The 14,108-nt window shown below is 40.4% G+C and overlaps 1 protein-coding gene across 1 annotated transcript in view; it reads right to left on the bottom strand.

Moving 5' to 3' along the window:
* Positions 1 to 14,108, bottom strand: part of LOC137639547 (ATP-dependent DNA helicase DDX31-like) — a 254,114-nt gene that overhangs the window by 159,550 nt on the left and 80,456 nt on the right. The window contains exon 4 of the mRNA XM_068371813.1: positions 11,678 to 11,766. Coding sequence (XP_068227914.1) covers positions 11,678 to 11,766 — 89 coding nt within the window. The remainder of the gene's footprint in view (positions 1 to 11,677; positions 11,767 to 14,108) is intronic.

The raw sequence follows: 14,108 nt of genomic DNA, 5'->3' as shown, positions 1-14,108 counted from the left end.
TTTATTCTACCAGGAGACTCTACTGCTAATATCATTAAAATCATTACTACAGTGGAACCTCTACACACGAATGTATCTACATCCGAATTTTCCAACATCCGAAGTAAAATTTGAGCAATTTTTCGACTCTATGCCCGAATTTTATTTCGACACACGAAGTAAGCAATTTTCGTCGTACCGGTTGTATCCGAATTTTTCGACACGCGAAGTACAATTCGAACACGTTCCTACTCTACACCCGAATTTTATTTCGACACCCGAAGTAAACAATACCCGTGCACGTAGATGGTACTCATAGCGCCGGATGTATTTTTTATTTCCGCCGATAGAAGGCAGCATTTCTACCTCGGAGGGACCCTCAATTAGCGTGGCTTGGGACATTCCTCTGTTCTCGTCGCCTTCGTGTGGCTGTGCCCTGTGCGTTCTGCTATTAATTGTGTTTTAATCGTGATTTTTTACGTTCATCCTTTAACGGTATTTTACGTAAATCATGGGTCCTAAAAGGCTTAGTTTTGCAAGTGGTAGTGGTAGTGGTGAGAAAAGGAATAAGGAAATGCTTTCTTTAGAAGTAAAGCAAGGAATTATTGAAAAGCATGAGCGTGAGTGAACTTGCAAAAGAACATCACGACAAACTTACTACAGAGGAGCTCAAGGAACTCCATGCTATGTCTGAGCACATGAGTGATGACAAGGAAGGGATCGAGGAGGTAGAACATGTGTTAGGTTCGGCGCAAATAAAAGAGGTGTTAGGAAAATATCAAGACGTGGTCGACTTCATCGACAAATACCATCCAAAGAAATTGCAGGTTTGTCGTGTAGTTGTGCAGTTTGATGATGTTTCCCTAATTTATTTTCAAAACATTCTGAAAAGCTGTACCAAGCAACTTCTTTAAAAAAACTACGAAGCGAACTCGTGATGAAGAGGAAGGAAGTGGTTCAAAGAAAACGGCAAAGAGTGAAGCGAAAGAAAGTGAAACAAAGAAAACGGCAAAGATTGAAGAGAAAAAAATTCAATCAATTTTAAGTGTAGAGCGAAAGTGATTAAAATTAATCATCAAAAAGAAAAAAAGAAAATGTAAAAAAAAATATAAAATATAAAAATAAAAAAAATAAATAAGCTAAGTTAAGTTAAAGTTCACTTAGTCTAAGTTAGAATAAGTTACGGTAGTGTACGTTTATCGTAGTCAACCTCTCTACCTCCTCGCCGCCCGTCCATCTCCTCTCTGCGTAGCAAGACCAACACCTGCGCTGGACTTTCTAAGGTAAAGTGACGCTAAAAACCCGTTTCTTATTTATTATTTCTTGATAATTATTCTTTTTTACATGTCTGTTATCTAATTTAGAGTGCATATTGTCATGTGTAATTATGTGTAGTAATTTATTAAGGAGATATCATAGGTTTTTGGGCTCAACCACAGATTAATCCTATTTCAATGTATTCTTAAGGGAAAATTCGTTTCTACAACCGAACATTTTCTACATCCGAAGTCGGTTGTGGAACGGATTAAATTCGTATGTAGAGGTACCACTGTATTATCAAAAATAAATTATTATTAAAATAAATGGAGTGTTGGTCCTTGTCCACTTAATGAGACTATAGTAGGCAGTGAACTTTTAGTCACTGGCGCCGGAGTTGAGCCGTGCGGGCATCCTCCCACTTTGAATGGCCTATTAACTCGTTGGTATTGCAATTGTCTGTTGAAAAAGTCATTTTTCAGTGCATCCATTCAACACTGCTCACATCATGAATCATAATGTGTATGGTGCTTAACACTTATTCTTGAACTATGGCAATGAGTTAGTAACATCTTTGAAACAGAAAACCTGACAGTGCAAATATGTTCCAAGATACTAGGGGTTGTGGTGGCCGATGTGGTAACGTCCATGTGTGGTGAATACCACACTGGGGTTCGAGTCCCACTCAAACTCGTTAATTGCTCTGGTTGCTGCAATCTCACTATCCTTGTGAGCTGAGGATGGGGGATTTGGGGGAGCCTATTGGTCTATCTGCTGAGTCATCAGCAGCCACTGCCTGGCCCTCCTTGGTTCTAGCTTGGGTGGAGAGGGGGCTTGGGTGCTGATCATATGAATACATGGTCAGTCTCTAGGGCCTTATCCTGCTTGATAGGGCAATGTCACTGTTCCTTACTTCTCCCATTCATGAGCAGCCTTTAAACCTTTAAAGTGGGTTGTTAAGTTGGCCTATTTGAGTACCATAGTTTTGCTTCTGATTCAGCTTAATTTACTGCTAGAGGGCAGGAATTATTCAATTTTTTTAAGATAAGATTGACGGGTTCAAAAAGAGATTGCTGGTCTGGCATAAGAGGATCGATAGGGAGTGTTTTATTATGTTTCCCAGTGTAGCCTCAGTTGTTGATGATCAGAGAGAGAAATTAAGCATTTACAGTTTAAAATGTATCATTACAAAAAATTTCAATTCTCTCTCTGAGCCTTTTTTTTCTTACTTTCCTGATGAAGAGAATCCATGAACAGGATGTGAATGGGTTTGGAGTTTTTTCTTAGGCTCAGATGAAAATATATGTATTTATTGCAAGAGAATCAGCTGAGTTGTCAAGTGACAAGAGATTACAATCTCTAATAAAAGTAGCATAACATTGGTGACCGGTAAATTCTACTTGGTAAATTTCATGATAAGTTAAATTCACGACGACATATTCCATGAAGATGAATCTCACTACAGTAAAACTAAAATACTTGTTATGCACCTAACTATAAATTAGTCTCGATATTTATTCTATAATAATTAAAGGCCTTTGTTACACACTGCATAATAAATTCTTCGTTAATCAAAATATAGATTTCTGGGCTCAACCTGTGCCGGCCAGTGAAATGCTCCTAAAGCACCATTTCTAAGGAATATAACTGCTAAAATATTACCAGAGAAAAAATGCATAGGAATGCTAGGTTGAACTAGCTCGCTCACCTATTGGTGTCGGTATAATCTAGGGCGTAATATGACCAGAGGTCTCGTACCATTTAGATATCTCCTCTTAAAAATCCCTCAATAGTGAGGTGCAGATCAACCTTCCCTGCCGCGCAGACTAGTACTACTAACTCTACCGACGCTTGCCCAGCACTCCCTATAGCACCTTTAAGTTTGGGGTCTGATCAGGGGGGGACAACTAGGGTGGGTTCACTGGGCGGCACAGGTCTCTCGCCCAGAAATAGATTTTTCCTTCGTCAAAATCCCTTTTCTGGGCTCAACCTGTGCCGGCCAGTGAAATAGTACCAGAGAAACGAACCCAAACTTCAGTAAATATAAGGGAACGAATTAAAATCAACATAACATAACAGTAGTTTAATCAAGAGTTGTAGTAGTAGACGATAGTCTTTTATAACATCAAAAACTGACAGGGTATAATATCCCAGGAAGGGATGACAAAATGTGAAAATAATACTTGAAATCAAAATTGGATCTGAGGTCAGAATGTCTTAGATAAAACCATATAAAACTGGACATAAAAGAAATACAGTTCGCAGGACAAAATGTAAATATGACAATTAATAATAGAGATAAACAATATCTAAGACATGGGGACACCCATGGGTGTGACATAACAAACTGAACTCAGGTAGGAACTGTAAGTGAGGCAGGTAAGAGGAAGAAGATGGCAAGACATAGTACCTTCAGGAATTAATTAGGAATTAATTTGTTCGGGGGATACCACGCTCCCTGCGGCTACGGTAGCGAGCTGAAGGGCCTCTAGATGTTTCAGATAGTGCCGCCGGAACACTGACGGGGATTTCCATCCGGTATATTTAGTAAGATCTGCAAAGTTCATGTGATGGAAAAAATTTATTGAGGTTGCTACCGCCTGTATGTCATGGACGTGAGGGAAAGACTCAGGATTAGCCTGTTTGATAAAATACAAAATCTGTTGTCTGATCCCTTTTAAAGTTATAGTCCCTCCCTGTTCTCTGACGAACAAGGGTCCTGAGGTCTTATAGGAAGTCCTTGATAGAAAGGACTTTAGAGTGGTAACAGGACACAGGGAAGGATCCTGAGGGAGCGGGATAATTTTCCAGGAGGACCATCTGTTCTGAGGGTCTTCATTTTTGGCCAAGAAGACTTTGTCTGGGGAGAGGAGAACTTCTCCTGATGGAAGGAACTCGATGTGGCCTGGATCTCTTGACAAGGCCGCTAATTCTGAAATTCTAGCGCCGGATGCTAAACTCATAAGGAATAGAGTTTTTCTGAGTAGAGGTATATACTCACATGAGTCGTTGATGGTTTCTGACGCCAGTTTGAGGACATCATTGAGAAACCAGGAAACCGAGTTAGGACGAATGGATGGTTTCAGTCTGGCACAAGCTCTTGGAATTGAAGCTAGCAATGAGTCTGTTAGATCTATATTAAACCCGACCAGAAAAATTTTCTTCAAGGCAGACTTAATGGTAGTAATAGTGTTAGCTGCCAAACCTGACTCAAACAAGGTTCTGAAAAAGGTAACCGTAAGGTTTACTGTCATAAAGACAACATTAGAATCCTTCAAAAACTTTGCTAGTTTTTTGACCGCTGAGTCATATTGACGAAGAGTGGAGTCTCTCTTATCTGATTCTAAGAATAAAGTATTCTGGGGATCTATGTTAGCCCCTTTGTGGGCCGCAAACTTCATGAAGTCCATAAAGTTAGGGCGTTCCGAATGTTTGAGGAAGCGAACACAGTGCGCGTTTGTACTATTTGGGTCAAAGTCGGGTTGGGAATCTGGCGAAGGCGGAGACTCAGCTCCAGTAAAAGAAGAAACCAATTGCTCTTTGGCCAATTGGGGGCCACCAGGGCTACTTGACCTTTGAAGGTTCGAAGTTTGTCCAGCACCTTCATCAATAGGTTCACCGGTGGGAAAAAATAAATCCTTTCCCAGGTGTTCCAGTTCAGAGACATGGCATCCGTGACGTAAGCCCGAGGGTCCAGGTTGGGGGCCACATAACATTTCAGTTTGTGGTTAGACTCCGTAGCGAAGAGATCTACCTGGAGGTCCGGTACCTGGGAGAGGATCCACTGAAACGATTTTTGATCTAGTGACCATTCTGACTCCAACGGGGTCGTCCTTGAGAGTGCGTCTGCCACAACGTTCCGAACTCCAGCCAGATGGACAGCTGATAGGTGCCATTGGTTTGAGGCTGCTAGGGAAAAGATTGCTACCATCACATGGTTGATGGTGCCTGACTTGGAGCCCCCCCTGTTTAGGCAACGGACTATAACTTCGTTGTCGAGAACTAGTCTCAGGTGTTGCTTCTTGGCCGGGGAAAGACGTTTTAAAGTTAGTAAGACCGACATGGCTTCTAGGACGTTTATGTGGAACTGTTGGTACATTGCGGACCAAAAGTCCTGAACCTTCCTGTGTTGGGAATAACCTCCCCAACCTGATAGGGAGGCATCCGTGTGGATGACTATCTTTGGAGGAGGGTACCGAAGCGGGACCGATTTCGACAGGCTCTTGGTGGTTGTCCATGGGAGAAGCCTCTTCCGAAGAATGGAAGGAAGACGGGTCTTCTTGTCTCGAAATTTGTTGTTCGCTCTGGAGCGCCAAACCCGGTTTGTCCTTCAGTTTCGCTTTCAGAAGGAGGTCTGTCACTGAAGCGAATTGTAGGGATCCTAGGATCTTTTCTTGATTCCTTCTGGATGTTATCTTTTCCCAGAGAAAGCGTTTGGTATTCTTCGCAATCTCTATTCTCTTGGACCTGGGAAGACATAGGGTGTGAGAGCGTAGGTCCCACTGTAATCCCAGCCACTGAAACTTGGTCTCCGGTGTTAGGCGGGACTTTCTGAAATTTATTTGGAATCCCAGAGACGGAAGATACTGGATCACTTTGTTTGTCGCTTTGAGACAATCCTCAACGTTGTCTGACCAGATTAGCCAGTCATCCAGATATGCGACGACTTGGACCCCTTGGGTTCGAAGTTCTTGAATGACTGATTCCGTCAGTTTCGTGAAAATTCTGGGCGCGATGTTGAGCCCGAAAGGCATCACTTTGAACGTGTAAGCCTTGTTGCCTAGTCTGAATCCTAGGAATGGGCAAAAATGTCTCGCTATTGGAACGTGATAGTAAGCATTGGTAAGATCGATGGAGGTGGTGACGGCCCCACGGGGAAGTAAGGTCCGTACCAGCAAGACGGTAAGCATGTGAAACTTGTCGCATTGAATGAACAAGTTTAGCCGGGAAAGATCGAGGATGACTCTCCGGCTGTCTGAGTCTTTTTTCGGGACGCTGAATAAGCGACCTTGAAACTTCAGATGTTTTGTTTCTTTGATCGGGTTCTTGCGCAATAGATCCTGGGTAAACAGGGTCAGATCCGGTGTCAGGAGTTGATGGAATTTGTTCGGTGGAGGAGGCCCTTCTATCCAACTCCACCCCAGGCCCTTGGAAATTATGCTGAAGGCCCAGGGACTGAACCTCCAGCGACTCCTGAACGCATAAAGCCTCCCTCCTACCTGAGGAATCTCAGTAGTTGGAGGATTTTCCGCCACGGCCTCCGCGTGATCCCTTTCCACGGGAGAAATATCTCCCCTTGCCTCTGTTCTGAAAGGAGCCTCTTGAACCAAGGCCCCTGCCTTGCTGGTATCCTTGAGAGGAACCCCGGGACTCATAGGCAGGGTTGTAAGCCGGTGAGGTGAACAAACTTGAAGCCACTTGGCTTTTAGGGACGAGAACATATTCCTCTTGGGGTTGAGGCTTGGAGGTGGAGGGTTGGATGGTCTGAGCAACCGGGACTGGCTGGACTACCTGGAGAGGTTGGCGGAACTGGGCAGAGCTGTAAGGACGTAGCCTTTTCCTGCCCCGGGATTGAACGTTCGACTGTACGAACTTCCGTTTGGGAGTGAGACCCCAACGGACCTTGAGGCTCTGGTTCACCCTGGCAGCTTCGCTTAACACCGAGTTGACCATGTCCTCCGGAAACAGGTCCGGACCCCAAGCGGAGGTTTTAATGAGCTTATTCGGCTTATGGCGGATAGTAGCCTCTGATAGAACATGCCTACGGCAACGTCTTCTGGCTACCAAGAAGTCATAGCAATCCGATAACAAGGATTGTAAGGTGGCCTTTGTCATGACCTTAAAAGTGTGTTCCTCATCAAAGTTGAGGGAAAACATCTCCACCATCGTCGAGATGTTTAGGCTCCTGCTAAACCTAGACCGGGACTCGAACTCGAGTCGAATTAAGGTTTCGGGAAGTCTTGGAAGTCGTTCGCTAAATTGCGTCGACGCACAATCAGCAGATAACTTACCAGAGGTAAATGTTGACTGAATGTTAAGCCAACATTCATTATCTGATGGGAGCAGAAGAGATGTAGGGTCTGTCTTCCGAAGCTGGGGCAAAGGTTTGTCTTCGGCCACTGCTTGAAGAGCTAAGTCCACCATCTTGGTGACGCAAGGAGTAGGGGTCTGCTCGTCCACAAGAAACATAGTGTATGTGCTCTTGTGGGGAGTCAGCATGGTGTTCGTGCAACCCCACTTGTTCAGGGTTCAAACCCAAACAGACTGAGCCTGTTCTTTTGGGAAGATAACGGTCTCCTTAGGGACCTTATCTAGCCGGACAAGAGCTTCTTCCGTTAGCCGGGCGAAGCCTGGGAAGGGGAATTGAAGGCCGGGAGGGAAGAATTCAAAGTCCTCAATGGGCCGGGTTCCAAAGCCTTCAATGGTCAACATCCCGTCAGTGAGAAGAGAGAAGGATCCAATGTAGTACTGTCTGGCCAGTCAAACGACCCAATAACTCTCTGGTGGTAGTATTTTAACGGGTGGCTGGTGCCCTGGCCAATCTATTATCATTATCATTACTTGCTAAGCTACAACCCTAGTTGGAAAAGCAAGATGCTATAAGCCAAGGGGCTCCAACAGGGAAAAGAGCTCAGTGAGGAAAGGAAGCAAGGAAAAATAAAATATCTTAAGAACAGTAACAATATCAAAATAAATGTTTCCTATATAAACTATAAAATCTTTAAAAAACAAGAGGAAGAGAAATAGGATAGAATAGTGTGCCCGCGTATATCCTCAAGATAAGATTTTCCAGTGTCCTTCTCCTAGAAGAGCTGCTTACCATAGCTAAAGAGTCTCTTCTACCCTTACCAAGAGGAAGTAGCCACTGAACAATTACAGTGCAGTAGTTAACCCCTTGGGGGAAGGAAAATTGTTTGGTAATCTCAGTGTTGCCAGGTATATGAGGACAGAGGAGAATAAGTAAAGAATAGGCCAGACTATTTGGTGTATGTGTTGGCAAAGGGAAAATGAACCATAATCCGTGAGGAGAATCCAATGCAGTACTGTCTGGCCAGTCAAAGAACCCCATAACTCTCTAGTGGTATTATGTGAACGGGTGGCTGGTGCCCTGGCCAACCTTCTACCAGGGTAGAAGAGGAAACTCGAGCCACGGCCCCGGGAAGCCATGGTGATGGGGTCACTGCTCCAGCCTCATGCACCTAGAATGTGCATCCAACATGGAGCCATGGTTGAAAGCCACATGTCACTGTACAGTACTTCTTCCTGTCCTTCTTCCCCCTCTTCCTCTTAGACTAAGAGAAATCATGGTCAGAGGATGTAGAGGATGAATCAGAAGAACAATGAGCATGCTTCTTCTTCCTGACTCTTACCTCAGGCTCTGTTAGCAGAGTAGTCGAGGTATAAGTAACCAACACGATGATGTTACCCTAGGGAACACAGTTTGTTCCCAAAGGAATCACAACACTGGGATACACGATCACAGGAGAGATGGAAGGCACACTAACAGGGGTTCCGCGATATGGTAACAAGCTGGGTCACAGGCAAAGGTAAAGACACAGACAGAGCAGGGTTAACAGGCCTTGGGCCTTTAGGCACAAGGATCGGGGTGACGGACACTGGGGAAGGGGTGGCTAACACAGGGTTGACCGGAGTAACCCCGCCCACAGAAGCAAAACACACATTTGGCCCTGAGACTGACTCACACCCACACTTAAGCTTTACATACCTCAGATGCTGGAACTTTCCCTGATGCTACAGGTGTCACTTTATGAGCTTGACAGTTCTTTTGGGCTTGGGGGAGGGGGGGCACCTGGGTCACTAACTATGGGGGGACACCTGGGCCCCTAACAATGGGGGACCACCACGCCTTTCACCACTGGCATCATGACGGGAGACACTGGCACCGGGGAAACCAGGGGAGAGGTAGTCTTAGCTACTAGACCCGTCAAAGTGATAGCGGGCCTACCTGAAAGACCTACGGAAGTCTAACACTTTCTTAGGTTAAAGTTGTGGTCAGTGGTCTACACATAGACAGGTGAGGAGCTTCAAGCTTCCAAAGGGGTGAAGCAAATACTGTGGAAACCCTATACTGTATACCCCGGAAACCTGAAAAGCCCACAAATGCAGGTCCTGATGCATACTCTCTGGGGACTGAATCAAGGGTGTATGCACAGCCAGCGTCAGCATATGCACCCACTGAGGAGATGGAGAATCAAAAGACTTCTTCTGTGTTTTCTTGGGTGCTGCCAAGACAGACACCAGCAAAGGCTTAGCTATCTTCTTCCCCATCAGTTGTATGCCTGCCACTTCACAGGAGGCCACGACCTCCAAACGTTACATAAGGATGATTGCGAACAATGATGCCGCCTACAAGAAGCACAGAAAGTGTGGATCTACAGTCGGTTTACTCATAAACTTGTTGCAACATCCAACTTTTTCCTGGCAAATACGGATCTCTGGCATCACATTCATTAACACTTACAACCAGCACTTACTTCCTGAAAAAAAAAAAATTAAAATTAGAAAGTTCGATCAAGGAGCAAGGAGTACATCTGTACTCTATTGCAATCAAAAGCAAAGTGAGGCAAATTCAAGCTTGTAAGGAGGCGGGATTTCTTGCCTGCTCCAGCACCAGTTGATTAACACTTCCTTTAACAATTCGAAAGACAGTTCCAGTTCTCACTGAAAACCTCTCCCTATCAAAGTACAATGGTTTTTATTTTCCGTATAAACAAACAGCTGAAGCGGTATTACTAGTCTAGATACTTGCTAGTTTTGAATAAACCTCCATTTAACCATTTCTTAGTCAATAAATAACACTGAACTGCATTATTAGCTGTACCAGAAACCATGCAGTGTGAATATGAAATGCATTTTATGTAAACCTGAATTACCAATTCAATATTTTCCTATTATCAGAAGATAATACAGTGGTTCTTATCTAAAACTAATAACTTCATTTAGGTATCTAGCAACATAAATGTAAACTGATAAATTGATTAATCCTTATTTGAAGTTGAAACTTTCTATCTAATCATATCTATCTTTTCATACCATATTAATCTAGTAGGAAGATAGGGGTGCCATGCACTCCTATAATACAGTTTTTAACCCGATTTTTCACAATCCATTAGGTCTGTGGGAATGGAATTTCCTTTGTTCCCCCTTCCAAATAATGCCCCATGTGGGTCATTGAGCCCTTTTTTCCATGCGAAAAAATTAGTTGCAGGTACGTATTAGGTATTATTAAATTGGTAATATCCTGCACTTTCACAAGACCTCATTAGCTACTCAAGTAGTGTATAGACAATATCATCAGGGTCAAAAGATAACAATAAAAGGACGCCAATTTAAAATTCTTACCCGTCTACATTGTTATCCACCCTGCACCTAAGTAAACACATCTATTGGATAACTTTGCTTGGTGGGAAGTGTAAATGTGTAGGCCATTTTTAAAACAAAAAGAATGATTTAACTTGTGTACAAAGTTAATATCATTACAACCGTTACTGAGGGATTAAGTTAGGGTTTGAAACAGGGCAGGTTAGGCTAAAAAAATTACCGTTAAACAAAGACTTGTTGGTCTTCTGAGCTTTCGCAATAGTAGATAATGACATTAAAAGCTTTTCAAGCTCATGACTATCAAAACTAAATTCGTTGGGAGTGTAGTAAAGTTAACAGCTGTAGTGGCATTATAAATCACAATTAACTTTAAAATGAACTATTCCAGTCCTCTGATTTTCCACTTGAACTAAAAGCAAGCTTACTCTTATGCTTTGAACTTTAATTTAATCCTTAACCATGAACATACTTTCCAAAGAAGAACAGCGAGGATCTTTCTTTCCTCACAATAAATCTCTAAATTAAAAAATAGAACCTGGCACAGGATAAGCAGAGAATATAGATCATGATCACAAAAAAAAAAAAATCCTTTGAAAAAATTATGCAGAAATTCATAACAAATGCTGGAGAATACCTCTTTAAACCACTAAAAGAAATAGTGCACATCAACTTGGTGTCATGTTAACCTCAAGATTTAAGATGATATGACATGCAAAACATGCTATTGTCATTAGACTTCGTTTGTCTTTATTTGAGAGGTATTATTATATTGGAAGGAAAGAAAATAGGTAATCTTTCAATTTTTAAGAAGTTACTTGAACAAAACCAAGCTTCCAAGAACAAAAACAATATGAACATCATAGGAGATTCATAGAAAAATAAATATTTCACACTGCAAAACTACCAGTTGGGTAGCAATCATTTCACTTGATACAAAGTTTTTCCGTAAGAGAACTATCTACACAGATTATGAGGCAAAACCAGTAATACATATTTATTTTACTGTATCATTAATAAATTGGAAAGCATATATTGTAAAAACATCTACATTCTAATCAAACATAACTCAAATAAATTCTTCTTTGCACCCTCAATTTACCTTGACAATACTTGTGAGAAGAGAGCTGTATGATAGTCAACCATATCTTGAGTAGCAAAGAAAATAATTATTTTCCTCTCATCGCCATACTGAAAAATAAGATTATAACAATTACATACAACCAAAGACCAGTAAAATAGAAAATAAATATATTGCAATAATCTAACTTGAGGTTTCTTTATTTTTCAAACGACAGTATGAAATTTCTTAGGAGAAAGTTTTCATGACAATTGTCTAATATTCCTTTCAATAGCTGAAGGGCATACAAACATTGCTGATGGTTTTTAATTGTATCATTTAATATTTACAGGTAACAGTACTAAATATATATAAGAAATATGAAATTTAGTATTATTGTACCTATTTCAAAAACAGTATAACATGATCACCATGAAAGCTGCTGTGTTAATGCAGCAATCAATTTTGTTTTAAGTTAAATACTATAATTCAGCATTCCCCTTCAACACGACAAGTACGATGTCTTCTTTCCAAGAGTTATTATCATCACTATTATTATTGAAGTTACATGTAGAATGATAAGGAATCTTTCTAAAATGAGACATAAAAGGGAGCAGGAATAATTTGTAGTTAGAAATACAATACAGCCAAGAAGAAAACAAAAGGAAAGCATAAATAGTAACATAGAGAAAGCATCATTTATTGTGTTACAACTGCAAACAACATAGGAGTAAACATAGTCCGATTTCATAGACCTCACACAAAGGCCACTAGTTTCAAACACAAGAAAGGAACCCACAGAGTATTGTATTTGCAATGTTTATGATACAATAAACTTTTTCAATATACAAACACATTACTATAGGTTATCCTAATCACCATGAAATAACTCCCCAAGCATTCACAAAAGATCAGAATAAATTTCCTCGCTCCATGTGGCTTGACCTGATGGGCCGAATGCTATTCTTCAATTGTTTATGTCCCATACGAGGAAAGAATGCATGCATGATTGGGGGTGAGAATGTATTAAGGGATTACACACTGAAAAAGAGTAATCTTGCACCAAGAAAAGTAGCTTTTTCAATAAAAGTTATTTCATTAGCTACTGAGGTTAGGTAGACAAGAGCGATGCCCACAAAGAAGAGCAGTAATTGCCGAAAGGCATCACTGAAGTGTCTCGCTGGAGCAAAGGCTAGTGTCTCATGGTGCACGCAGAAGTAAAGTAGCAGTCATACACATGGTACTCACCCTGTTGGGGGCCATATAGTTTTAAATAACATATTGAGAGAGGATATGTTTATCAACAGTTAGCTTTTTAATCTTTGCATATCGTAACTCAAGATTGGGTTTATATGTTCGTGAGCAAAGACTTTTAAATAAAACTGAGTGAGGCTGGATTATGGTTTTGCTATTATTATAATTATTATTATTATTGTTATTATTATTATTATAATTATTATTATTATTATTATTATTATTATTATTATCATTATTATTATCATTATTATTATTAATTATTTAACTATTTAATATTTTCATTATTTATTAATAATTTCTATTAATAATTAATAACTATTATCATTATTAATTGTTATTATTGTTATTATTATTATTATTATTATTATTATTATTATTATTATTATTATTATTATTAATCATCATCATCGTCATCATCATCGTTATTATAATCATTAGTATTATTATTATTATTAATATTAGGAAAAGTAGAATACTATAAGCCAAAGGTCTCCAACAAGGAAAATAACCCAGTGAGGAAGGGAAATAAAGAAACGAATAAACTGCACGAGAAGCAACGAAAAATGAATATTGAACCCCTTAAGATCTGTGAAAACATTAAAATATATGTACTGGTATCACATATAAACTATGAAGAGAGACTTATGACAGCCTGTTCAACATAAACAACATAAAATCATTCACTGCAAGTTTGAACTTCTGAAGTTCCACCCATTCAACTGCCTGATTAGGAAGAACATTCCAAAATCTGGTCACAGCTGAAATAAAACTTCAAGAATATTGTTTAATAATTAACTAAATATCTGTTACAGTACTGTACTACATACAGAATGGTACAGTCTGGAAAGATCAGAATACAAATGATAGTCAGAATCATGAAAATCCTCATGCAACATGCATAAAGAACTAACTGAATGACAGTGGAAGAGATAAATATTAACATCAGTTATAAAAAATCAACAGACAGCAGGTTTTTGTAAAACAAATTAAGATAAGATTTAGCAGCTGAAGACCAGACAGGTAAACAATACTTGAAACAAGAGAGAATAAAAGAATTAAAACATCTCTTCAAAACAAAAATCTTAAAAAAAGACTTTCACAAAAAGTAAATATTTTTGTGCAATTGAAGAAGACAAAATATGATTCTCAAAAGTAAATTTGCAACCAAGAAACACACCTAAAATTTCAAGACATATAGAGTTAAAGAAACATTATC

This window comes from Palaemon carinicauda, chromosome 4 (assembly GCF_036898095.1).
Source record: "Palaemon carinicauda isolate YSFRI2023 chromosome 4, ASM3689809v2, whole genome shotgun sequence".
Classification (NCBI taxonomy): Eukaryota; Metazoa; Arthropoda; class Malacostraca; order Decapoda; family Palaemonidae; genus Palaemon; species Palaemon carinicauda.
The sequence above is the reverse complement of the archived record's forward strand: the minus strand, read 5'-3'. Positions and strand labels throughout refer to the sequence as shown.